The sequence below is a fragment of the Neoarius graeffei genome, chromosome 1, assembly GCF_027579695.1.
Source record: "Neoarius graeffei isolate fNeoGra1 chromosome 1, fNeoGra1.pri, whole genome shotgun sequence".
Taxonomy (NCBI): Eukaryota; Metazoa; Chordata; class Actinopteri; order Siluriformes; family Ariidae; genus Neoarius; species Neoarius graeffei.
Genome location: NC_083569.1, coordinates 40,250,506 through 40,278,200, shown reverse-complemented (window position 1 = coordinate 40,278,200; position 27,695 = coordinate 40,250,506). Strand labels below are relative to the sequence as shown.

Genomic DNA, 27,695 nt, shown 5'->3' with positions numbered 1-27,695 from the left:
GAGCCAGTGAAGGTTTTTCAGAATGGGGGTGATGTGTTCATGTTTGCGCACCCTCATCAGGATCCTGGCAGCAGAGTTCTGGATGTATTGAAGCCTCTGGATGTTCTTGCCAGGAATCCCGATGAGGAGTGCATTGCAGTAGTCCAGTCTGGAGGAGACAAAGGCGTGGACGAGCTTCTCTGCATCTCCCAGGCTGAGTAAAGGACGGAGTTTGGCTATGTTTCTGAGGTGATAGAAGGCTGTCTTACAGAGATGTTTGATGTGGGTGTCAAAGGTGAGGTGTGAGTCCATTTTAACACCCAAGTTAGTGACAGCTGTGGATAAGGGGATGTTTTGGCCAGAGAAGGAGATGCTGGTGATGGTGGAAGAGCGGAGTTGATGAGGAGTGCCAACCAGTATTGCTTCTGTTTTGGAGCTGTTTAGTTGTAGAAAATTGTGTCTCATCCACGCCTCAATCTCCTCCAGACAGGTGGCCAGGGTGGATGTTGGCTGGGGAACAGATGAGGTGGGGGTTGTCCTGAGGTAGAGCTGGGTGTCGTCGGCGTAGCAGTGGAAGGAGATACCATGTCTGGTGATGATATGTCCAAGGGGGAGCATGTAGATGGTGAAAAGTGTGGGGCCCAACACCGAACCCTGGGGGACACCACAAGTGACTGTGTGCGAGTATGATTTTGCCCTGCCCAGTGCTACGTGTTCAGTTCTGTCTGTCAGATAGGAGGTGAACCAGTTGTGTACAGTGTCCGAGAGTCCAATGATGTGTTGCAGGCGGTAAATGAGGATGTTGTGGTCGACAGTATCAAAAGCAGCTGTCAGGTCCAGGAGGATGAGTAGGGAGGTGGAGCCGGCGTCTGCCGTCATCAGGAGGTCATTTGTGACCCTGACCAGAGCTGTCTCTGTGCTATGGCCAGGGCGGAAGCCAGACTGAAACTTCTCGAACAGGTTATTATGTTTGAGGTGATTATGGAGTTGAGCTGCAACTGTTTTTTCCAGCACTTTTGACAGGAATGGGAGATTGGAGATCGGCCGGTAGTGGGAGAGGACATCTGGATCGAGGGTGGGTTTTTTCAGCAGGGGTCTGATGACAGCAGTTTTTAGTGCAGAAGGAACATGGCCATCCAGGAGGGAGTGGTTTATGATGATAGTGATGAGAGGGGACACGGCAGAGATGTTGGCCTTCAGCAGAGCTGAGGGGAAGGGGTCCAGAGCACAGGTGGATGGCTTCATTTTTGTGATGATGCGCTCCACTTCTTCCTGTGTGGCTTCTGAAAATGAGCAGAGGGGCTGGACAGTCGTCGGCGAGGAGTCATCGGTTTGCAGGGGTAGGACAACAGTGGCAGAGAGGTGTAACCGGATGTTGTGAACTTTTTGCCTGAAGAAGTTCATGTGCATGTTGCACCTCTCCTCAGTGGTCTCAGAGTGGGAGGATGAGGGGGGCTTGAGAAGGTGATTTATTGTTGAGAAAAGTTGTTTGGAATTACCAGGGCTGTTATTGATGATGGAGGAGTAGAACTTGGACCGCGCATCCCTCAAAGCTTCTGTGTATGCCCTCCTGTGTTCCCTGTACGCCTGTTTGTGGACAGTCAGTCCAGAGGCTTTGAGCTGCCGCTCAAGAGCACGCCCAGCCGTCTTCATTTTTCGCAACTCACCATTGTACCAGGGGGCTGAGCGCGTGAAGGAGACTGACCTGGATGTTAGAGGTGCATGGAGGTCCAGGAGGCTGCTCAAGGACTGGTTGTAAAAATCCACAGAGTCAACAACAGAGGGGGAGACAGTGAAGCTAGAAGAGACACGTTGAAGGTCCAAGGCCAGGGCATCCTGGTTAATGCCTTTCAGTTTTCTGAACTGCATCTGCCACTTTAATTTGGTGTGAGGAGAGGGGAAAGGCAGCTCCATTGATATAACCATGTGATCTGATACACCAAGATCATAAACCTGTAGGTTGCTGATAGGAGCAGAGTTTGAGATGACCAAATCAAGTGTGTGCCCTCTGGAGTGTGTGGGGACATCAACATGCTGATGTAAGTTCAATGAGTCAAGCAGCTGAAGGAAGTCGGCTGCGGGTTGACGAGAAGGAACATCAACATGTATGTTTATATCTCCCAGGATTATCGTATTTGCAGACGTAGTGCAGAGTGTTGTAAGGAGATCAGACATTTCTGAGATGAAGGCAGAGTTTGATTTTGGGGGCCGGTAGATAAGGAGAACAGTCATGGGAAATGGTGGCTTGCATTTAAATGCAAGACACTCACAGGAGGATGTTACAGGCAGTGTGATGGGGGTCAGTTCCAGGCCCTGTCGGAAAATGACAGCAAGGCCACCACCACGGCCGGTGCTGCGAGCTGCCTCCAGATAACTGTAGCCCGGGGGACAGGCTTCATTGAGGGCAGAGTAGTCCTCTGGCTGGTGCCAGGTTTCTGTTAGGCACATGAAGTCAAGTCCTCTCTCCCTGACATGTTCTTCAATTAATGAGGATTTATTCTTTATGGATTGACTATTAAAAAGTTCGATTTTGACCAGAGACTGTGGAATGACTCTCTGAACAGGTCGCAGGACACTGAAATCCACTCCACGAGATCTGGGATATCCCAAGCTGGAATGCAGAGATCTCGCGATATTCCCATTGTTATTTGCAGCTGAAGCAACAGTGCTCTGATGACGCGTTAGACGTGCGCCAGGAGACCAGAGAGCTGGAATGTTTGTTGCAGAGCTGCTTGGCTGTTTGTGGAAAACAAACTTTCGACTGGAGCCCCTATGGGTGTAGCGAGGGCGGCGAAGGAGTCCAAGCTCATTGATGATGGGGATGTTAAGTCCAGGCGTGACTTTGGGTCGAAGTTGCCGAAGTTGTGAGCTGGAGTAGCTGAGCGCCATGCTGACCCAGGAGAGGCGCTAGCCTGCCGGCGTTAGCGTCGTGTGCTGGATCGGTGGCGGCAGGTAGAAAGTTGTCCGCCAAGGCGTTATGGCGTCGCTGGATTGTCTGAAACAGGTAGGTGCTTAGCTACCTGGTTTCCCCACTGGTCAAAGAGTGGGTGAAAACGTATGCTTCAGGGTCCCGAAAAATTGGTGCTTTAGGCTCGTAGAAAGCATAAACGACAAAAATAGCTCAAGCTTAAAAATAGCACAGATAGATCGCTAGATTGTCATCAAAGCGTTTTTTTTTAAAAAACTGTGCAAGCAGGCTATTTCAAAAGATCTCAGGCGGAGAAGCGGCGAACAGACAACGCCAGCGTCCTCTCCCCTTCCCAATCTCGGATACTCGGATCAGCTCCGACATGTGACTGTAGTGACACATGACTATGTAAAAGAACTATATACAGCATGCAATATAACTATATACAGCATGCATATACACTCACACCAGTGATCCACTATGTAAAACTACAGTATGCAATATATCAAGCATGCAAAATGGCATATACAGCATGCGCGCACACACACACACACACACACACACACACACACACACACACACACACACAAGAATAGCAAAAGATACTGATTTTCAATTAACCAAATTGGCTGTACAGTATTCACGCTTTACTGTCATTCAAATTAGTCAAATGTGTAATTGACCCTTTCATAAATTTGCAAAATTAACAATTTTGATACAAGAACTACAGTACATAAAGCATGTACGTGCATGCATGCATGCACACACATACACATGCACACACACTAATGAGCAATAATTATGTAAAATAATTACATACAGTATGCAAACACACACACAAAACACAAAAACTATTTAAGGAAAGAACTAAGAGTTCAGATGAAAAAAAAACCCTCTAAACCCTTTGCCATTGCTTAGTGTCTGTAAAAATATGCTTATGTACTGGATGCCAGCTAGTACAGAGGAGAATGTTAAGTAAACCTTACTCCCCAACGTTTTAAAAGTCGTGCTAGTCAGTGGAAGAGCAGTGTGGTTTGGAGTGGGGGTGAATCGGGGACAATGCCCTGAATTTTACTAGGGAACCAGGAACATTACTATTTCAACAGTCAATATCGTAAAAATAAGCAATCTATTAGCTTAATGTATTAGCTTAAGGAAACCTTACTGCCCAACGTTTTAAAAGTCATGCTAGTCAGTGGACTGGCTAGTGCACATGACTCTCAGTCCACAAGCAGTGTGGTTTGGAGTGGGGGTGAGGGTAAGGTTAACAGACTTTTGAGATGATAATCGGGGACAATGCCCTGAATTTTACTAGGGAACCAGGAACATTACTATTTCAACAGTCAATATCGTTAAAATAAGCAATCTATTAGCTTAATGTATTAGCTTAAAAAAAATCAGTGACTAGCATTTACTAGGTGAGAGTTGGGTGTGCTAGCCAGTGTTGTGAAACTATGGGTCTAGTTCACTGGTGAGCAGTGAGTACATGTCACTGCTCTTTCATGATTACAGTCAAATAGTTTCTCTGCTTAGCTTATGCGTGCTGTGATCTTTTGGGGGCAGTGTGATTGACAGAGTTAGCAAGATAGCTACACAAGTTGGCTTGAATTAGCTAATTGTGTCCCTCATATGCCCCTGCAGAAGTAAACACAAGGATGACAATGGAGTGTATGCCTAATAATTTAAGGCTCACATTAACAACCAAAGTAATAAAGGACTTTTTGGTATATGCCCCGCCCCCAATTGCATGGCCACCCCCCCCAACCATGGCTGGAACCCCACCCCCAGGCCTTAAACTCATCCTATTATGTTAACAAACACAAAAATAAGTATGATATATAGACTTTGGTGAACATAAAGTGAAGAATGTCAAAATGTCAGAATTTAGGCTATGACTGCAGCACATCCAACAATAAAGGGCCAATATCCGGAATTGCCCAAGGGATATCACTGGGCACCCTCTCTTATCTTAATGAGTAGACCTTGGACAACAACAAACAGCAAAAAAAACCCTTTAACCGACGAAGCCAGGTTCAGCCAAATTTGGGCCTTTGGCTCCCGGACTACTATGGATGTCAGACATTCTTTGCGAATAGAGTTGGAGAAATCCAGAAATCCACATCCACTGATGACTGGTGGTGGATCCAGGGGGACCTCAATGTTGCAGACATCCTAACAAGAGGTGCAGCTCCAGAGGATCTCCATGAGAATTCTGTGTGGCAGAATGGACCTGAATTATTAAAACTACCAGTGAAAGATTGGCTGAAAAAGTCTGCCAAGGAAGTTGCAACCTACGCCAGAGTAGGGATCAACAAACTCCAAAGGAAGTCCTTCTCAGCAGTATTGACCAGAGCACAGGCCAAGGAAAACACTTACAGTGCGCCATCTGGTGGAGCAAGTACTCCAGTGAAAGTCACAGGCAAAAGAGACCATGGTGATCCACAAGGCACTACTGATGGAAAAGAGCCCAAGACTCAAATCCGAAGACCACCAGCTGGCTCTGCAGTGGAAAAACTGATTGACATCAGGAGATTCAGCAGCCTAACCAAGGTGATTAGAGTTGTTGCCTGGGTATGGAGAGCTGCAATAAAATGGAAAAGATTACTGACAAAGACCCTAGCCTCAAGTAAGCCAAAGTGGGAGGGACTTTCAGCAGAAGAGATCAAATCCAGAGCAAAACAAGCTGTACTTACCGTTAGTGAGCATGAAGATTCGCAGAGAGACCTCTTCCTTGCAGCTCAAGAGAGAGCATCCTTCCAAGACACCACCCTCAACAGGCTGGCTGTGTACAAAGATGCAGAGACTGGACTCTTGGTCTGTGGAGGAAGATTTCAGATCTTTGATGATGACAAAATTGCTGAACCAATCTTACCTTGTGACGCTTGGATATCCTCTCTTCTGGCACAGGAAGCCCACAATGCAAACCATGAAGAAATTGCAGGTACACTCCTGCGCATGAGAAAGAAAAAAGGGTGTTGTCAGAGATGTACTGGTCCGAACCTTCCCCAGTTACCCAGTGTCAATTATGAAAACTGATCAAAGAGGGTCAGCAAAGAAAACCCCAACAAAAATCCCCTCTACAATTCTGCATAGGGATGTAAGACGCATCATTGTGCTAGTACCTGCAGAGGAACAAAAGTAAAAATATCCAAGAAGCAGAACCTGAGCAACTGGTGTGACCTCTCTGGGTTCAAGAACCAAGAGATCAAGTGGGAGGTGTTGCATCAACCAACAGAACACTGACACATTCTCACACACACACACACACACACAAACACAAAAACAAAACTTCAGTTCGCCCTCTGGACCTGCAGGGGGCAGAGAAACAATTAGTTCACAACAGAACAACAGAGTTCTCCACACTTCCTGTTAAATCCTAGGGCCTTCCTGTCCTGAGGCAGCCTTTGGCAGCAGAACAACATGCCAGTCTGAGGAACAAAACAAGAAAAGTTTGTAATTGAAACAAAGGCTTGAACAAGCAAAAAGAAACCAAAGAAGCACCTCAGTTTGGGTCATACGCAACTGGTAGGCAATGGACTTTACTACATCTCATTTAATACTTGGTTTGTTATCTGCAGTGCAATTGTTTGTAATGTGTAGTTGAAGCTGTAAGCTATGTTCTATTGTTTGTTTGAACTGCGAGTGTAAATAGTGTGAATAGTTTGAAAGGCATACTTAAGATTTTTATGTTTGGCTTGCTTGTGTTTACTTATGTTTACTAAAAATCTCAGTTGAGTTTAATTATGCTGCACATATTTGCAGATTGTGTTAAGTAAACTTAAAGGTGTTCAACATACAATGCAAATAGTACAATACAAAGTAATCGATTTTCATTTTAAGCAATGCTTCCAGTAATTACCTGGTTTACTTTCATTAGTTTAAACTTAAAGCAACGTGATGACTGTTTATTTTTTAGTTTAACTTAAATGATGCAATGTTTCTATTCTAGTTTAACTTAAACAATGCAATGCTTCTCATCTCATTATCTCTAGCCACTTTATCCTTCTACAGGGTTGCAGGCAAGCTGGAGCCTATCCCAGCTGACTACGGGCGAAAGGCGGGATACACCCTGGACAAGTTGCCAGGTCATCACAGGGCTGACACATAGACAACCATTCACACCTACAGTCAATTTAGAGTCACCAGTTAACCTAACCTGCATGTCTTTGGGGGAAACCGGAGCACCCGGAGGAAACCCACGCGGACAACATGCAAACTCCGCACAGAAAGGCCCTCGCCGGCCCCAGGGCTCGAACCCAGGACCTTCTTGCTGTGAGGCGACAGCGCTAACCACTACACCACCGTGTCGCCCTGCAATGCTTCTGTTTATTTATTTTGTTTAAGGTTATCAACCTAACTAACTAACTGGTTAACTAACCAACTAACACCCATCACCCTTGGACAATTGAACTGAATAAACAACAAAGAAAAAAGGGGAAACCGAGTTGTTCCTTGTGTGACAGACCAAAGCTCTTTTCAAGTTGGGGCAAAAATGAGGCAGAAACTAGAACAAGTTGACAATGGTCCAGTGTGTTCTTATCATGAGTGGGGATGTCCACATGTTGATAGTATTTAGGGAATACAGTCCATAAATTGCACTGATTAAGTTGCCGGCGATGATAAAAACAGCATCGGGATGAGCCATCTCTAACATGCTGATGTTGTCATGGAGTTTGCTGAGTGCTGCCGTGGAGTTAGCTTGTGGGGGGGATGTAAACAGTGGCCAAAAACACAGCAGTGAATTCCCTTGGTAGATAATAAGGGTGGCATTTCAGCAATAACAGCTCCACATCTGGCGAACAATGCTTATAAAAAGTCTGTATATCTCCACACCAAGAGTTGTTAATAAACACACACACACACCTCCCCCTTTAGCCATACCTGAGGCTGCGGTCCGGTCTCCTTGGTGTACAGAGTGAGTCTGTTGCTGAATGGCGCATTCTGGGATTTTGTCTGAGAGCCAGGTCTCGGTGAAAATTAGAGCACAGCACTCTCTTATTTCCCACTGAGCTGTGATTCTGGCTCTTAGTTCGTCCAGTTTGTTTTCCAGAGAACGCACGTTGGCTTGCAGGAGGCTGAGTAGCTGTGGTCGGCTAGCACGAGCTTTTAGCCTAGCATGGAGCCCCCCTTGCCTCGCTTGTGTCGCTGTCTCCGAAGCACCCTCCTGGGGTCAGCATGCTCACTCGGGCCTGGTGCTTCAGGGCCTTCCTGGGGCTGGTGGTGATTGCGGGAGCAAACAATGCATACATGTCAACCTATACGGAATGTCCGTATTTTATACGGATTTGATTCAATAAGCATAGTATACGGGCATACAAATAAAGTTTTACGGATTCTTTAAAAAAACTTTAATATTTGTTTAGAGCTATAATCAATTCCCACGATGATAAAAGAGCGCAAAACATTTACAAACGTACTGTACACTACAGAAAGCACTGACAGCCAGTAAAGAGTCTTATGAAATCGTGCGTTATCTTGTGATAGCGAGACTTCATTCCACTTCTGATCATGCGCACACTGCATTGCGAGAATCCCGCCAACCGGGAAGTAAAATTTTGTCTGAAACGCGCATTTCCACCTGAGGGACTTTCACTAGCGACTGAAAAGATTCTGAATGGGCACTCCGGCAAGATCAACACAGACACTTGCTGTGACATGCAGCCTAGTGAGGCATTGGTGCAGAGTGCTAAAAAAGCTGTCATGGAGTATGTAGCAGTTCATGTAGGTGGGTGGAGCACAGAAGGACGGCAGGACAGAACTGATTTCACAAAACACTTTTTTTTATTCAACTTTTCAGCTTTTATCTCTATTCCCACACACATACACACATCAGCCGTCTGGTTGTGGAGAGAGCTCCCTCTGCTCTCGCTCTCTCCCCTTAAATAGGGCGCGGTCACTGGGAAGACACACAAACACATTAACAACAGGTGTAGTGATTCTGCCACTTACCTTCCCCAACTTCCGCTCTCCTGTCACAGACCGATGCTAGACCATGCCCCCGCTGCCACATACCCCCACCGCCCGACTCAGGCCGGGCAGCCATCCGGCCCGCAGCCGACTCCCCCCCCCGACGGGAGAGGAAGTCTGCCACGACCATCTGCGCCCCCAGCCTGTGGATCACCTTGAAATTAAAGGGTTGGAGTGCCAGATACCAACGGATGAGCCGCACGTTGGCATCCTTCATGCGGTGGAGCCACTGGAGGGGCGCGTGGTCCGAACAGAGGGTGAAAGGGCGTCCCAGCAGGTAGTACCGGAGGGCGAGGACCGCCCACTTGATCGCCAGGCACTCCTTCTTGATGGTACTGTAGCGCCCCTCACGCACCGACAGCTTCCAACTAATGTATAAGACTGGGCGATCCTCCCCCTCCACCTGCTGGGAGAAAACGGCCCCCAGCCCTCTGTTCGACGCATCCGTCTGCAACATAAAGGGGAGAGAAAAGTCAGGGGAGTGTAAAAGTGGCCCCCCACACAGTGCAGCCTTTACCTTAGAAAAAGCCTGCTGGTATTGCTCCGTCCACTGGACCGGATCTGGTGCCCCCTTTTTAGTCAGATCAGTCAGCGGGCTGGTGACGTCCGAATAATTAGGTATAAACCTACGATAATAGCCAGCCAGCCCCAGGAACTGTCTCACCCCCTTTTTGGTCTTGGGCCTTGGGCAGGCCGCAATCACTGCGGTCTTGTTAATTTGGGGACGCACCTGCCCATTGCCCAAGTGGAAGCCCAGATACCGTACTTCCAATCGCACACTTCTTCGGGTTGGCTGTGAGACCCGCCCGCCTCAGCGACCTAAGGATGGCCCTCAGGTGTTGTAGGTGCCGCGGCCAGTCATTACTATAAATAATGATATCATCTAGGTACGCGGCCGCATAGGTGGCGTGGGGGCAGAGGACCCTGTCCATCAGCCGCTGAAACGTAGCGGGCGCCCCAAACAGCCCAAAAGGAAGTGTGACGAATTGGTGTAAGCCGAACGGTGTGGAAAAGGCCATTTTTTCACGGGATAATGGAGTCAAGGGGATCTGCCAATAACCCTTTGTTAAATCCAGTGTCGAGTAAAAATGAGCCGTGCCTAGCCGATCGAGCAACTCATCAATACGAGGCATTGGGTACGCATCGAATTTAGACACCGCGTTGACTTTTCTATAGTCTACACAGAACCAGACCGACCCGTCGGCCTTGGGTACCAAGACCACCGGGCTGCTCCAGTCACTGTGGGACTCCTCGACGATGCCCATTTCGAGCATGGCCTCGAGTTCTTCCCGAACCACCTTTTTCTTGTGTTCGGGTAACCTGTAAGGGCGGCTACGCACTACCACCCCCGGGGGCGTCTCAATGTGGTGCTCTATGAGGTTAGTGCGGCTGGGCAGGGGCGAGAACACATCCGAAAACTCGGTCTGCAACTGGGCAACCTCCGCGAGTTGGGTCGGGGAGAGGTGGTCTCCACAGGGGACCGGAGAGGGACGTGATGCTAATGTTCCTTTTTGAACCTCCAGCCCCAGCTCCGCCTTCTCCGGAACCACCGACACCAATGCCACGGGGACCTCCTCGTTCCAGAGTTTGAGTAGGTTGAGGTGGTAAATCTGTAGCGCCCCACCCCTGTCCGTTCGCTTCACCTCATAGTCGACGTCCCCGACTCGCTGTGTGACCTCAAAGGGTCCTTGCCACTTGGCGACTAATTTAGAGCTCGATGTGGGCAACAGTACGAGGACTTTCTCTCCCGGTGCGAACTCTCTAAGGCGCGTACCCTTGTCGTACAGGCGGGTTTGCCGTTCTTGGGCCTGCCGCAAATTCTCCTGGGTTAGGTGTGTGTGTGGAGTTTTGGGCGCAGGTCAATAACGTATTGAATTTCATTTTTGCTTGGTGAAGGTCCCTCCTCCCAATTTTCTCGCAGCACATCTAAAATGCTGCGCGGCTTACGCCCATATAATAATTCAAACGGGAAGAACCCCGTGGAGGCTTGGGGGACCTCTCGCACTGCAAAGAGTAGGGGTTCGAGCCATTTATCCCAGTTACGCGCGTTCTCACTTACAAATTTTTTAATTATATTCTTGAGGGTGCGATTGAACCGTTCCACTAAACCGTCCGTTTGTGGGTGATACACGCTGGTGCGGATCGGCTTAATACCTAATAACCCATAAGGTTCGTTCAGTGTTTGTGACATAAACGAGGTGCCTTGATCAGTCAGAATCTCTTTCGGGATTCCAACTTGGGAGATGACGCATAAGAGTGCCTCCGCAATACTGCGTGCTGAGATATTGTGAAGAGGCACTGCTTCCGGGTATCGCGTTGCATAGTCCACTAGAACTAACATAAAGCGGTACCCTCGTGTTGACCGATCTAATGGCCCTACGAGATCCATCCCAATTCTTTCGAACGGGGTCTCGATTAATGGTAGAGGGTGCAAAGGCGCTTTTGGAATGGCCGCTGGATTTACTAACTGGCATTCGCGGCATGCCGTACACCAACTACGGACATCGCCGCGAATCCCCGGCCAGTAGAATCGGGCCATTATTCGGGCTAGTGTTTTATCCTGCCCTAAGTGTCCAGCCAAGAGATTAAAGTGAGCCGCCTGGAATACCAATTCCCGGCGGCGCTTCAGAATTAAAAGCTGCGTGACTCGCTCTTTAGTTTGAGTGTCCTGCGTCACTTGGTATAATCTATCCTTCATAATCGCGAAGTAGGGGAAGGACGGGGTGGCGTTCGGCTGGAGCGTTTGACCATCGATTACTCTCACTTGGTCAAACGCATGCCGCAGAGTCTCGTGTCGCGACTGCTCTAATGGGAAATCCGCGAGGGATTCCCCAATAGAGAGAGGAGGAGCCGGCGGCTCCTCACTCTGACGCGGAGATGACATAGATGGCTCTGTGACAGCTGCTCCTGCCAAAGCGACACTGGGACCTCCCCCTGTCAAATGGCAGGACCCACTCTTTTTACTAAGTGTGTCATTAAATCCCGAAATCCCGGCCAATCAGTCCCCAAAATTAAAGAGTGGGTAAGGCGAGGATTAACCGCCGCCTTCACTATAAATTTTTCCCCTCGGAAACAAATGTGGACTGACACTAAAGGGTAGTTGTGAACATCCCCGTGCACACACAACACCTTCACCAGTTGTGCTCCCCCCAATGCTTTGTCTTGCACCAGGCTTTGGTGGATTGAGGTCTGATTACAGCCAGAATCCACCAACGCCTGATATGTATCCCCTTGGATACTCACCGGTATGTGATACGCTCCGGCCCGATCTAGGGCGGCTCCTGGTGCATTGGGGATCCGAACCACCGCACCCACCTCCATTACCGAGCACTGCTGTTGGAGGTGGCCCGGTTCCCCGCAGCGCCAGCAAACCGGCCCGGGCTTCCTCTCTGCACTAGTGCTCTGGGGCTCACTCACCTGAGGGGGGGGAGAGACAGACACAGAAGGGAGACACGGAAGGGCACCACGGGTGCGGCGGGCCTGCTGAGGTGGCGCCGGCCCCCGCCTCCGCGGTGGGGGAATGGGGCGAGGAGAAGACACAGGAGGAGGGGAGAGAGAGAGAGAGGAGAGAAGAGAAGGGGTCGTCTGCTGTCCTGCCATCGGGACAGCCGCCAGATGATCCTCCGCCAGCTCGATTGCCTGATCCAGCGACGCCGGGCAGTGGCACTGGACCCACTCTGCGGTTCCCGCTGGTAAACGTGCGACGAACTGCTCCAGTACCACCTGGTCGTTGAGTCCCTCGGCGTCGCAGCTGTCGGCTCTCAATCACCGCCAGCAGGTGTCCCAGAGTTGCTGGCCAAACGCGAACGGCCGGCCGACTTCCTCCAAGCGCAGAGCGCGGAAACGCTGATGTTGTTGCTCCGGGGTGCTTCCCACCCGCTGGCGGACAGCCCGGCGAAGGTCCGTGTAGGCCAGCCGGCGGTCGGCGGGGAGCTGTAGCGCAGCCAGCTGCGCCTCTCCCGTTAGCAGGGGGAGGAGGCGCGCCGCGCGCTGTTCCACCGGCCACCCCGAGGTCTCTGCTACCTGCTCAAAGGGCGTGAAGAATGCCTCGGGGTCATCCTGCGGGCCCATCTTCGTGAGGGTGAGGGGGGAAGGGCCCGCGGCGGTGGAGATGGTGGAGCCCGCCAACGTGAGGAGGTGCCGGAACGCCCGACGATCTTCCTGTTCCACCAGGGCCTCGAACCGTTGTTCTTGCTCCTTTCGGAGGGCGAGCAGCGCCTGGTGCTGGCTCTGTTGGGCCGTGGCGAGGGCGTGGATCAGGTCGGTGAAGGTGGAGGACTCCATGGGGCTGTTGTCTTCTGTGCTCATCCCGGGTTTCAGCACCACTGTAGCAGTTCGTGTAGGTGGGTGGAGCACAGAAGGATGGCAGGACAGAACTTATTTCACAAAACTCTTTTTATTCAGGTTTTCAGCTTTTATCTCTATTCCCGTACACATACACACATCAGCCGTCTGGTTGTGGAGAGAGCTCCCTCTGCTCTCGCTCTCTCCCCTTAAATAGGGCGCGGTCACTGGGAAGACACACAAACACATTAATTAACAACAGGTGTAGTGATTCTGCCACTTACCTTCCCCGACTCCGCCCTCCTGTCACAGACCGATGCTAGACCACGCCCCCGCTGCCAGAGTACAATTCAGAACATTAGAGTGACACTTTGTGTTTTTGTCAAACATTGGAGCTTTGTATTAATTCTGAAGGTTTATTGTTATTAATATTGAATAAAAAGTAACTTGGATATATCATTGTTAATTATCATTCAAATTTTAGGTAAATTATTTTAATTTGCATCTTGTACGGATTTTATAAGGGAAATACGGATTTTGGAGGTTGGTTATACAGGTTTGATTGACCAAAGGTTGACATGTATGACAATGAGTTGTGGCTCCGGTGGTATAAAGCCAGTAAATTCCAAATGGCTGTGTGTGTTAGCAATGTCCAGCAGTGCCTGTCTGTTATATGTTAGCAGTGCATGACATTTGTGCACTCCAGAAAGAACAGAAAATACACAAAAAAGAAGAAAAAGCCAGCATTCAAGAGCAGAGCGAGCAAACACGTCTGTCTCGAGGGGCGCCATGACTACTACAATCTCCTCTCATTATCTCTAGCCACTTTATCCTGTTCTACAGGGTTGCAGGCAAGCTGGAGCCTATCCCAGCTGACTACGGGCGAAAGGCAGGGTACACCCTGGACAAGTTGCCAGGTCATCACAGGGCTGACACACAGACACAGACAACCATTTACACTCACATTCACACCTACGGTCAATTTAGAGTCACCAGTTAACCTAACCTGCATGTCTTTGGACTGTGGGGGAAACCGGAGCACCCGGAGGAAACCCATTCGGACACGGGGAGAACATGCAAACTCTGCACAGAAAGGCCCTCACCGGCCACAGGGCTCAAACCCAGACCTTCTTGCTGTGAGGCGACAGCGCTAACCACTACACCACCATGCCGCCCGATTACTACAATGTGAAGCAAAAATCATGACTACTACAAAATGTGAAGCAAAAATCATAAACCATCGGCTGTGGTATGTTCTGGGAAGTGGAGATTCTGGTGTATCTTAATTTTGGATGTAACACTTGTCGTGGTTCCATCACTTGATTTATTTAACAATTGATAAATAATGTGTGTGTGTGTGTGTGGGGGGGGGGGGGGGGTGCAGCGTAGTTATGCAGTAATTACAGTAGCACTGTTGCCTCATGTCGACTTCGAACCTCGTGGCTGACTGGGGCCTTTCTGTGTAAAGTTTGCGTGTTCTCCCCATGCCTCTGTGGGTTTCCTTTGTGGATAAGATTAGACACCCATGGCTTAAAAGATTACTGACTAATGTAAAGAATCAGACTTTTCCAGTCGTGAGCAGATCATATGATCAACCTCAGCTACAGTTAATCATTTGTGACCTTGTGCTGTCAGTTTTATCATTTATTTATTCAATAATCATTTTTGCTGAACACAAAGAAATGTCCTAAACACAACCCTACATCAGAAATGTTGGGATGGTATGCTGAAATTGGAATAATAACTGAAAACAATGATTTGCAATTTAGTCCTTGACCTGTACTGCACTCAAAACAATACAGCAGCACATTGTGATGTTTTATCTCATGATTTTTTTTCAAGATAAACACATTTAAAAGAAAGTTACAATAGTAAAGCATTTACCACTTTCTAATGTTGCCATTCCTTCTCACAACACTTAAAAGATGTTTAGGGACTGAAGACACCAAGTGAGAAAACGTTTCAGATGTTATTTTGTCAAATTCTTCCTGCAAACAGGTCTTAAGGTGTGCAGCAGTACAGGGTCATCATTGTCATGTTTTTTTTTTTTTTTTAATCTCAAAATTCCAGAAAAAACATGAAATATATTGTTTTCATACTGTCTGCAATGAAATACAAGTCAAAATAAATTTGGAAATCACTGCTTTTTGTTTTAATTTACATTTTCCATACCAACCCAACTTTTTCTCATTTGGGGTTGGAGAAGGAGTTTAGGTCATCAGTGTCATATGCACTCTGGAATTGGTGTCAAGGCGCCTAGGGTTAGTAGTTAATGTTCACGTCAAATATCCCAATGAACAAAAATTGTGATTTCTGTGACTTTAAGTGTGGCATAGGTGTCGGTGCCAAGAGTTTACACAGAATGGTGTGAAAAACAAAACAAAAAAAACCTACTGAGTAAGTGTCAGTTCTGTGGATGGAAATGCTTTTGTGTGGAGAGGTCAGAGGAAAATGGCCAGATAGGTTTGAGCTGCCAGGAAGGATATAGTAACTCATATAATCACTCTTTAGAAACATAGTGAGGAGAAAACCATCTCAGGAAGTTATCATGGTTTCCAAGCTTGTGACAGCATATCTACAGCACCAGTCAAAAGTCTGGAGACACCGATCCCCATTCATAGGTTATTCTGTGTTTTGACTATTTTCTGCATTGTACAACAATACTGAAGACATCAAAAGTATGAAATAACATATGGAACATAGATGGAATTATGTGGTAAGCAAAAAGTGTTCAAAAATGTTTCATATTTTAGATTCTTCAAAGTAGCAACTTGAAGACGCTTTGCACACTATTGGCATTATCTTAACCAGCTTCATGAGGTAGTCACCTGGAATGCTTTTCAGTTAACAGGTGTGTCTCATCAAAAGATAATTAGTGCAATTCTTTGCCTTCTGAATGTGTTTGAGATCAAAACAGTAAATAGTAAATAATAAAAATACAGTAAATAGCCCTATTCCACAACTGTAATAATCCATATTATATCAAAAACCACTTAACTAAGTAAAGAGAAACAACATCTGTTCTGGCCCTTTAAATTTCCTATGCTTCTGCGGGGTAGTCATGTATAGTTACCATAGCAACCTTCAATCAGTTGTCAGTTATCAAAACAGCTATCGACTTAATGTCCAGAGCATCTCCTTTCTCTTCTCTTCCCTTTTTTATACCCCTAATGAAAACATTGTCTGTAAGTAATCTGTCTTTATCATCTCTCCTTACTCTTCTCGATTTACTTAACTTTAGTGATTTTAGTTACATATTCAATACGTTTTCCTTAATACTCATATCCATCTACCCATCTACTCGTAATCTTCTTATCACTACAAGATTCATCTATAGAAGACAAAGAAATGGACTTTAATTTATTGAACATTTTATATATTAAATACTTTTTTGTTTAGACATACATTTTTCTGTTACAGTTTTACCTTTCATCATATCATTAAAACGGAGCTTGGAGGCTACATCCTGACTCACCCCTGTTCGTCAATGAATGAGTTAGGCTGGCTGTCGAATCAAGTTGGGGAAACACTTGAGGAGGGACAGTACAGTAAAAAGACAATCTCAGAAGGTGGTTTATATCAATGGAAAAGGTATGTCGGACAACCTTTCTCAATACTCTGGCTCATCAAGAAGGTCCAGATCGTCAACATCAGCGGCAGTTATTGCATGCGCAAGGGCAGAGGCAGCGAAAGCTCTTGCTGCATTTGCTGAGAAGGAGATCGCTATGAAAGTCGATAAAGCTAAACTCGAAGCCAATTTAGAAGCCCTAAGTCTTGAAAAAGAGGCTGCCGCGGCCATAGCCGAAGCGCTGGAAGCGGCAGAATTAGCAAATGAACAAGCATTAGAACCACCTAATACCACCCAAGATCACCACACAGAAAAAACAGTATCGCCAGAAAGCGTGGACGAGCGCATACGAGACTATGTAGACGCCCTACCCGTAACAACAGCAAAGCCCGAATCCATCACTGCCACGAAACAGTACATACCTGTCCCAGTATCAAACATAGGAAACGAATCTCTACCACAGCATCCCCAGATGACATCCAAAAATCCACACCGTCATCTTCAAACACAAAGCCCGTGTCTTTCAATGCCTACACCTGATCACAGACAACAACCATATAGTCAGCAACACAGCCTTTACCCCGTGACGCCCATGCCCATTATCAGCGAGCTGTCCCATTATCAACAGCAACATACCGTAGCCCTCAACAAGTGACTCTTGAACACCAGTACTCTCCATATGCACCTGCACCGCCATGCCCACCTGATGAACTGTTTAATATGGCCAGATATTTAGCGCGCAGGGAGATTGTCAGCACTGGCCTAAAAGAGTTTGATGATAGTCCAGAAACATACAGGGCATGGAGATCCTCCTTCCTAAACGCCATTTATGACCTAAACCTGTCTGCGAGTGAGGAGTTGGACTTACTGACTAAATGGCTAGGTAGAGAATCATCCAGCTATGTCAGAAGGCTTAGGGCCGTCCACATAGGGAATGCCCACGCAGCTTTACAGATGGTCTGGGCGCGGCTTAATGAAGTCTATTGCTCCCCGGAGGCTATTGAGCAAGCTCTTCTCACCAAACTTGACAACTTCCCAAAAATCACTAGCAGAGACTACTCTAAGCTTAGAGACTTGGGAGATCTTCTCATAGAGTTGCTCTCTGCAAAAGAAGATGGGTACCTTCCTGGGCTCACAGTGTTAGATACAGCACGTGGAATCAATCCTATTGTAGAGAAGCTGCCGTTCGGACTGCAAGAAAAATGGATTTATGAAGGCTCTAAATTCAAGGCTACACACAATGTTACATACCCACCTTTGTCATATTTTACTGACTTTGTCTGCTACAATGCAAAAATAAGGAACGACCCATGCTTTGCGCAGTTTAACACCAGCTCCAATGACAGGCACGATGACAGGCCTACAACAAAAGTAAAAAGCAAAATGGCTGTGATGGTACACAAAACCAACATTGAGTCTGACACTAACCATGAAGCTGAAAGCAGTTTGCAAATTGACGTAGCCAAGCACTGTCCTATACACAACAAACCACACCCCCTTTCCAAGTGCAGAGGCTTTAGACTGAAAACACTCCAGGAAAGAAAGGCCTACTTAAAGGAGCAGGGCATATGCTTTAGGTGCTGTGCCTCAGATTCCCATCTAGCAAAACAGTGCAATGCCATCTTGAAGTGTGTAGAATGTGAAAGCAATAACCACGTCAGTGCTCTGCATCCAGGTCCACCCCTCTGGTCAACGAAACGCTCGGAGCTGGCTGAAACGGACGGCGGGGAGGGAGAAGAACCAGCGCAACCATCTGAGGTCAACACCAACTGCACAAAGATCTGCGGAGAGGGCTGTACAGGCAAGTCATGTGCAAAGATCTGCCTCGTCAATGTCTATCCACAAGGGAAACCTGAAATGGCTGTGAGGATGTATGCCATGCTCGACGACCAGAGCAACAGATCCTTGGCAAGATCAGAGTTTTTCAATCTCTTTAACATCATCAACAATGAAGCTCCCTACTCTCTAAAAACCTGTGCCGGCATAGTGGAGACGTGCGGTAGGAGAGCCACGGCTTCTGCATTGAATCATTTAGTGGTAATAATAGCCTCTCACTTCCAACTCTCATTGAATGCAACGAAATACCTGACAACAGAGCTGAGATACCCACACCAGAGGTCGCCATGCAACATCCACACCTTAGGGCCATCGCATCAGAAGTCCCACAGCTAGACCCAGATGCACAGATCCTGCTGCTGCTAGGCAGAGATGTGCTTAGAGTGCATAAAGTTAGACAACACATCAATGGCCCTAATGATGCTCCCTTCGCCCAGAGGCTGGATCTGGGCTGGGTCTTGGTTGGCGAGGTATGCCTTGGAAATGCACACAAGCCAAAGGTCTACTGCGCAAAGACCCACGTGCTAGAGAATGGACACCCTTCAGTACTAACTCCATGCCCCAGTCACATACAAGTTAAAGAACTGCCAAACACACTTGCAAGTAATGCCAAAGAAAAGGCAATGGGAAGACTAGTTTTTCAGGACACAAAAAATGACAACAGACTCGCTCTGTCCATGGAAGATGAGAAATTTCTCCAAAATATGAATGAACATGTGTACAAAGATGAGGCAAATAGCTGGGTCACACCTCTGCCTTTCAAACATCCACGGCCTCACCTTCCTAACAACAAAGACCATGCTCTCAGTCGTCTCTCTTCTTTGCGCCGCACCTTAGAGAAAAAGCCCTCAATGGAAGAACAATTTGTGGGTTTCATGCAAAAAATACTCAATAATGATCATGCTGAGCTTGCACCACAACTTCAAGATGAACAAGAATGTTGGTACTTACCATCCTTTGGAGTATACCACCCTAAGAAGCCCAACCAAATCAGAATCGTTTTTGACTCCAGTGCACAACACCACGGTGTGTCTTTGAATGACGTTCTACTCAGTGGACCAGACTTAAACAACAGCCTGATGGGAGTCTTGATCCGTTTCAGGAAAGAGCTGGTGGCCATAACCGCAGATATCCAGAAGATGTTCCACTGTTTCATGGTGAGACCAGACCACAGGGACTATCTCAGGTTCTTATGGCACCGTGACAACAACCCCACAAAAGACATAGTAGAATACCGCATGAAAGTCCATGTCTTCGGCAATAGGCCCTCTCCTGCCGTGGCGATGTATTGCCTGAGACGGGCTGCACAAGAGTCTGAACAGGAGTATGGCAGTGCCGCCAGACGTTTCGTTGAGCGCAATTTTTATGTGGATGATGGGCTCGCCTCCCTACCCACAGAAGCAGAGGCCATTCATCTTCTCCAGACAACACAGACCCTACTGTCTGAGTCCAACCTGCGACTGCACAAGATTGCCTCCAACAGTGTCAATGTTTTGAAAGCCTTCCCCAAAGAGGACCATGCTGAGAATATCAAGGATCTTGATCTTGAGGGAGACACACCACACATACAGAGAAGCCTTGGGCTCACCTGGGAAATCACCTCGGATACGTTCAGCTTCCAGGTGTCAGACGACGACAAACCATACACAAGACGTGGCGTACTATCAACTGTGAATAGCCTGTATGATCCACTTGGTTTCGTAGCCCCTGTGACAATACAGGGTAAACTTCTACTCTGAGAACTTTCAGCGAACAGCATCGAATGGGACTCACCATTGCCAGAGAACAAGAGGATTGAGTGGGAGACATGGCGTCATTCACTAAAGGCCCTTGAACAACTCCAAATCCCCCGCACATACACAACACAGTCACTGTCAAAGGCCAAAAGAAAAAGAGATCTGTGTATTTTCAGATGCTTCCACAAAAGCAATCGGCGCTGTTGCTTACCTCAAGACCATGAGTGAGGATGGAGCCTGCCAGCTTGGGTTCATTCTAGGAAAGGCAAGGTTAGCTCCTCAAGCAAACCTCACAATCCCACGACTTGAATTGTGCGCAGCAGTGCTCGCTGTTGAAATCGCAGAATTCATTTTGGATGAGATTGACTTTGAACCAGATGCCGTATACTACTTCTGTGATAGCAAAGTCGTTTTAGGATACATCTGCAACGAAACTAAATGCCTTTATGTGTATGTGCATAACAGAGTACAGCGCATTAGACAGTCTACCAGTCCAGAGCAGTGGCATTATGTGTGCACACAGCACAACCCTGCAGACCTCGCCTCAAGAGCAGTGTCAGCATCACAACTAGCAAGAACTTCCTGGTTGACAGGACAGTCTTTCTATGCAAATGGCATGACGCAAGCATGACCACCAGACATGACCCATTTCAGCTGATTGACCCTGACCATGACACTGAGATCCGTCCCGAGGCAGCTGTATACATCACTCGTCAGTCTGAGACAGCTACAGCCTGAGCGCTTCGAAAGATTCTCGAAATGGACCGTACTCCTGAAAGCAGTTGCTTCACTTATTCATGTGGCTCATACTTTCAAGTCTGCCTATGCCGCGAAAGATGTGAAATGCAAAGGATGGCATCACTGTGTTCAACCCCCTACAGCCGAAGAGCTGCTGCAGGCAAGCAACATCATCATTCAGTTTGTTCAAAGGGCAGCCTTTCCTGAATAGCTCAAAGCATTATCTCACAATAGCACGGTGCCTAAGAACAGTCCTCTCACAAAGCTGAATCCCATTTTAGATGAAGAAGGTATGCTTAGAGTTGGTGGTAGACTATCCAATGCTGAGGTGGAAGACCATGAAAAACGTCCACTCATCTTACCTGGTGGCCATCATATCTCTCTGCTCCTGATTCGCCATCATCATGACGGAGTACGTCACCAAGGCCGTCTCTTCACTGAAGGAGCCATACGTGCTGCAGGATTGTGGCTAGTAGGTGGGAAGAGACACATCAATAAGGTGTTGCACAAATGCATCACCTGCAGGAAACTCTGTGGCAATGCAGAGAAGCAGAAGATGGCAGACCTCCCTAAAGAGTGACTCTGCGTGGCACCACCATTCACTCATGTTGGACTGGATGTTTTCGGGCCTTGGAATGTGACTGCCCGACGAACCAGAGGAGGGGTGGCCCAAAGTAAGCGGTGGGCACTCCTGTTCACCTGCATGAGCACACGTGCCGTTCACATTGAACTCATAGAGGCTATGGACAGTTCAAGCTGCATTAATGCCATCCGTAGATTCTTTGCCATCAGGGGCCCAGCAAAGACCTTTCACTCTGACTGTGGCACTAACTTCATCGGTGCAAGCAAGGAACTAGGATTCAGAGAAGTGATGCAAGAACCCAATGTCCAAGGCTATATTAGTCAAGAGGGTTGTACATGGCACTTCAATCCCCCCAACGCATCCCACGTGGGGGGGGTCTGGGAATGCATGATCGGAATAGCACATAGAATCCTGGATTCCATGCTTATGCAGACTAACTTAACTCTGTCACACGAAGTTTTATGCACACTCATGGCAGAAGTATCCACCATCATGAACTCCAGGCCCCTTGTTCCCATCCAGGCTGATCCAGACTCACCTCTCCTTCTCACACCTTCTACATTGCTCACACAAAAGGTGGACTACCTAAGGCCACCTAAAAGCATAACAGAGAAAGACCTCTACAAACGACAGTGGATGCAAGTCCAAAGCCTGGCCAACAGATTCTGGTGCAGGTGGAAAGCGGAATACCTCCAGACACTGCAACCTTGTCGAAAGTGGCAAAATGAACAGCGCAACATTCGAGTGGGCGACTTGGTGCTTCTGCGAGACTCCCAAGCAGCACGCAATGAGTGGCCTATGGCAATCGTCACTGCTGTCTTTCCTGGTCAACATGGCAAGGTCCGCAAAGTAGAGCTGAAGGCAACGAAAGAGGGTGGGACCAAGATGTTCCTCAGACCTGTGTCGGAGATCATCTTGCTGATGGAGAAGGAAGATTGAATGTATCCTTTCTATTATTTAATGTGTATGTGGCATTCTTATAATGCCAGACGGGGAGTGTTCTGGCCCTTTAAATTTCCTATGCTTCTGCGGGGTAGTCGTGTATAGTTACCATAGCAACCTTCAATCAGTTGTCAGTTATCAAAACAGCTATCGACTTAACGTCCAGAGCATCTCCTTTCTCTTCTCTTCCCTTTTTTATACCCCTAATGAAAACATTGTCTGTAAGTAATGTCTTTATCATCTCTCCTTACTCTTCTCGATTTACTTAACTTTAGTGATTTTTAGTTACATATTCAATACGTTTTCCTTAATACTCATATCCATCTACCCATCTACTTGTAATCTTCTCATCACTACAAGATTCATCTATAGAAGACAAAGAAATGGACTTTAATTTATTGGACATTTTTATATATTGAATACTTTTTGTTTAGACATACATTTTTCTGTTACAGTTTTACCTTTCACCATATCATTAAAACGGAGCTTGGAGGCTACATCCTGACTCGCCCCTGTTCGTCAATGAATGAATGAATGAATGAATGAATGAATGAGTTAGGCTGGCTGTCGAATCAAGTTGGGGAAACACTTGAGGAGGGACAGTACAACATCCATCATTACTTTAAGACATTAAGTGACTTTTAATTAATAAAAATAAAGAAGAAAACAATGATTTACAAGGTGTGTCCAAACTTTTGACTGGTACTGTATGACTTTATTAATGTGTGAATGTGCAAATGATGAACTATCATATGGTATCAGTATGTGTTTTTTATATGTACAATGCTCAGCGTAAATGAGTGCACCCCCTTTGAAAAGTAACATTTTAAACAATATCTCAATGAACACAAACAATTTCCAAAATGTAGACAAGACAAAGTTTAATAGACCATCTGTTTAACTTAGAACATGAAAGTAAGATTAATAATATAACTTAGATTACACTTTTTTTCAGTTTTACTCAAATTAGGGTGGTGCAAAAATGAGTACACCCCACAACAAAAACTACTACATCTAGTACTTTGTATGGCCTCCATGATTTTTAATGACATCACCAAGTCTTCTAGGCGTGGAATGAACAAGTTGGTGACACTTTGCAACATCAATCTTTTTCCATTCTTCAACAATGACCTCTTTTGGTGGAGTGTGGTTTCCCTATGAATTGCACTACAGGCTTCATTACTTCATGACAGATGAAGGTGACTAATAGAATGATCAGTTGCTGTAAAATAGACTGAGCTCTTGTGTGTGGATGACAGATATTTTACCTACTTATTGTGTATCTTATGGCAAGATCTTTTCAAAAGTCTTCTCTGGGTTTTTTTTTTTGTTGTTGGTTTTTTTTGTTACCTTGACTTTCGTTACCTGGTGTAAATCTGTACTTGAAACCCAGCACATCTCTGCATAGAAGAACTTGTTAAACAACACTGTCTATATTTGGATTACAGGTTAATTCACAGTGAGAGTCATGAAGCCATGGCCTAATGGTTAGAGAAGCAGCTTTGGGATCAAATGGTAACCAGTTAGATTTGCTGGAACAGCAGGAATGACTGAAGTGCCTTTGAGCAAGGCACCTAACCCCCAACTGCTCCCCAGACTGCTCTGGGTATGCTGTATGTCGCTCAGGATGAGAGTGTCTGCTAAATGCCATATATATATATATATATATATATATATATATATATATATATATATATATATATTAGTGCTGTCAAAAATGTCGCGTTATTAACGCGTTAACTTGACTCAATTTTAACGGCGATAATTTTTTTATCGCGAGATTAATGCTCTGTGACATGATGTAGGTTTTTCATAAGCTTTTGAAACTGCCAGGAACTTGGAACAGAGACTTTCTAGCAACCGAAAGCAGCTAGACTGTAATGCCACGCCCCGCACAGCCAGAGTCCTCTGCCCCCCCCCCCCCCCCCCCCCAAGAAGCGTGGGCAGGGTGTGCTAGTAGAGATGGGATTTATGGCTCTTTGATGGGATCCGCATCTTTGTGATCCGTTCTTTGAAAAGTGCCGTTCAAAAGACTGGCTCATTTGGCTCTTTTTAAATATTTATTCAGTTTTAAGAAGACAGCGTTTAAAGAAGCCAGATCCCTCTGAACTGTAAACTCAGTGCTATCCCAGAAATCCTTCCTGTAATATGCAAATTTGGCCGCCTCTGATTGGACAGCGCGACGCATCAACAGGCAGAAAGTGTAAAAGTACAAAATGTGTTAAGTGAGCTGAAACAGTAAAGATCAGATTCAATGCAATATTTATCAACGAACCACTTAAACTTAATATAATAGTGTACTTTATATTATAATCAATCATGTCAAGCCTACCGTCACTGTGTAACCTATCTCTCTTTAGTTGTAGACTAACTCAAACAGTAGATCATTTCACTCATGGTTCTCTTGCTAGCCCCGTGCTGGTGCTCGGCTTAGGTTTCACGTTGCAGTGGCTGTGTCAAGACGAGTTATGCTTTGCAAAAAAAAAACATTGGTACAAAGCAAGCCCATTCACTTTTTTATGCTGATAAGAGAATTAATGTTTTTTTATGTGACACAAATGTGCGATTACATTGCGATTAATCGCGAGTTAACTATGACTGTCGCGACATTAATCGTGATTAAATATTTTAATCGCTTGACAGCACTAATATATAAACTGACTAGTGGCTTGAAATAAACCCTTTTTCTCATCAACATTATACTCTTAAGCATGACTGTGAAATAGATACCAAAAATACAAGAGCTGTTTTTGTCAAATCCCACATACTTGGAAGATAGCAGATACACTTTTAGTATTTTTACTGCAAATGACTGTCTTTCTGGGCGGCACGGTGGTGTAGTGGTTAGCACTGTTGCCTCACAGCAAGAAGGTCCAGGTTCGAGCCCTGTGGCCGGTGAGGGCCTTTCTGTGTGGAGTTTGCATGTTCTCCCCGTGTCCGCGTGGGTTTCCTCCGGGTGCTCCGGTTTCCCCCACAGTCCAAAGATATGCAGGTTAGGTTAACTGGTGACTCTAAATTGACCGTAGGTGTGAATGGTTGTCTGTGTCTATGTGTCAGCCCTGTGATGACCTGGCGACTTGTCCAGGGTGTACCCCGCCTTTCACCCGTGGTCGGCTGGGATGGGCTCCAGCTTGCCTGCGACCCTGTAGAACAGGATAAAGCGGCTAGATATAATGAGATGAGATGAGATGAGACTGTCTTTCTCTAAAAGGTGGTTTCAGGGCAAATTACCTCTTGTACTTTGACATGAACAAAAACAAATACTGAAATGACCTGTACAAAGACCTGTAAGGCCTTCACCTTTGGTTAAATAAATGAAGAGTGATTTGGCAACTATTAACAATCTCAGAGTACCATTAGTTTCAACATTTTATTGATTTATTTTTGTGTTCAGATATTTTTTTCCAGAAATAAAAACTAAAGTAGGAGTCTAAAGGAATCTAAAGTCTTCTAAAGGGAAGCTGAGTGCTTAAAAACTGGCTGATTTGTAGAAACAAAAGCTGGTATGTGTAGTGTGTACAGACACAATGTTTGTAATTAAAAGTGATCCTCTTGGCACTTTTTATATTTACACAGCGAACAGTTTCCCTGCTGTCCTCATGTTGCTCATTCATAGTTTTTTTTTTTTTTTTTAATTTTAGTTTCTTCAAAGTAGCCAGCGTTTACCTTGATGACGCTTTGCACACTATTGGAATTATCTTAACCAGCTTCATGAAGTAATTACCTGGAATGCTTTTCGGTTAACAGGTGTGCCTCGTCAAAAGTTAATTAGTGAACTAGTTTCTTACCTTCTTAATGCTTCTGAGATCATGAAACAGTAAATAATAAATAATAAAATATACAGTAAATAGCCCTATTCCACAAATGTAGTAATCCATATTATGTCCAGAAACGCTCAACTAAGTAAAGAGAAATGTTTACATGTTTTGTTTTACATTCATTATATTATTTTCACTCCATGAAAAAAAGCTGAAATACCAGAACAATGTGGATTTATTTTATTCACCTTTTTCAGCTTGCCTTGACTGCATTCCTGCAAAGATCATGTCGGGTACAAGGCCAATTTTAACCACCCTCACTAGATAAGTGCAACTCGCTTTGATCAGGTTGTTGGGTAGTTACCGTATGTGCTGTAACAAAAAGGACATAAGCCTAATCAGTGTAAAATTAAAATTTTATTGGCCATACACACCAATTTAGTTAAACAACACTGTTTATGAGCTATGAGTTTCATTCATAATCAGACTCAGGCTGTTGAAATATCCATGCTTCTGCCACACAGATTTTATTCCTTTTCACTTCTAGGGGTAAAGAGACTTTAAAGTGCTCGAACTTCACTTGTGAAGAGAAAATTCAGTTCACCATGTGAATGGTTTTACCTGGCTACAAAACAATTATGTTTCTGGTTGAGAGTATGCTGTGCGTATTTTGGCTGCCGCTTCTTACCTGAGCTTTTTATACTTCTTTTTTCCCCTCTTTGTTTTTCTTTGTGTTTGTATTGTTTGTTTTTTGTTTGAATGTTTTGTCTGCTGATTGTGGCGTCATTCCGAATCCAGTTTTGGGCATCAGTTTCCTTCAGGCCTTGGTCCGCCATGGGGGATGCCTGTGCTCCTTGCGATGGACTGTAGTGAGCTTGTTGCACCTTTTTAACATTGGGGTTGTCCAGCACTCTGTGCAGCAGTGCTTCTATGCTCACTTTATGGATCCATGGTGCGGCGTTACTCAGTGGCGTCGTGGCAGCTGTGCAGGTGGTGCGAGACATCCCTTTGTGCGCCTTTTGTTGGGACTGTGGGTAGCTACGTCATTGGAATTACCTCCTGACCCTCTTAGGGTGGATTTTTTTTTTTGCAATTGTCAAGCTATCTTGGGTGTGAGAAAGGTGCTATATAAAGTTGAATATTATAATTATTATAGACTAAGAAAATAAAATTGAGAACAAGCGAGAACACTCCTCTTAAGTGTGCTTTATTTCCTCATGTGTGTAATCATGGCCAACTCAAATTTTATATTGAAGCATATTTATTTTCACTTCTGCTGTAACAAGAAAATGCTGTTTTTAAAATGATTTGCTACTGTATTAACCATTTCATTGACAGATTAAAAATAGTTTTTTTTAGACATTTCTCTTTCTCTGAGTGTTTGTGTTAGAGTTTG

General features: G+C 45.9%; 1 protein-coding gene across 3 annotated transcripts in view; it reads left to right on the top strand.

The window, feature by feature from the left end:
• Nucleotides 1-27,528, top strand: part of LOC132892997 (uncharacterized) — a 33,820-nt gene extending 6,292 nt beyond the window's left edge. The window contains exons 1-2 of one of the 3 annotated variants that reach the window (XR_009655497.1): nucleotides 6,293-6,412; nucleotides 27,098-27,528. Coding sequence is in view for 2 of the 3 variants with exons in the window: in XM_060931668.1 (XP_060787651.1) it covers nucleotides 17,427-18,878 (1,452 nt within the window). In the remaining variant the exon portion in view is untranslated. Of the gene's footprint in view, nucleotides 1-6,292; nucleotides 6,413-16,558; nucleotides 21,598-27,097 lie in introns of those variants that run through there. The other 2 variants (XM_060931658.1, XM_060931668.1) reach the window with 2 other exon arrangements.
• Nucleotides 27,529-27,695: the final 167 nt, after the last annotated feature.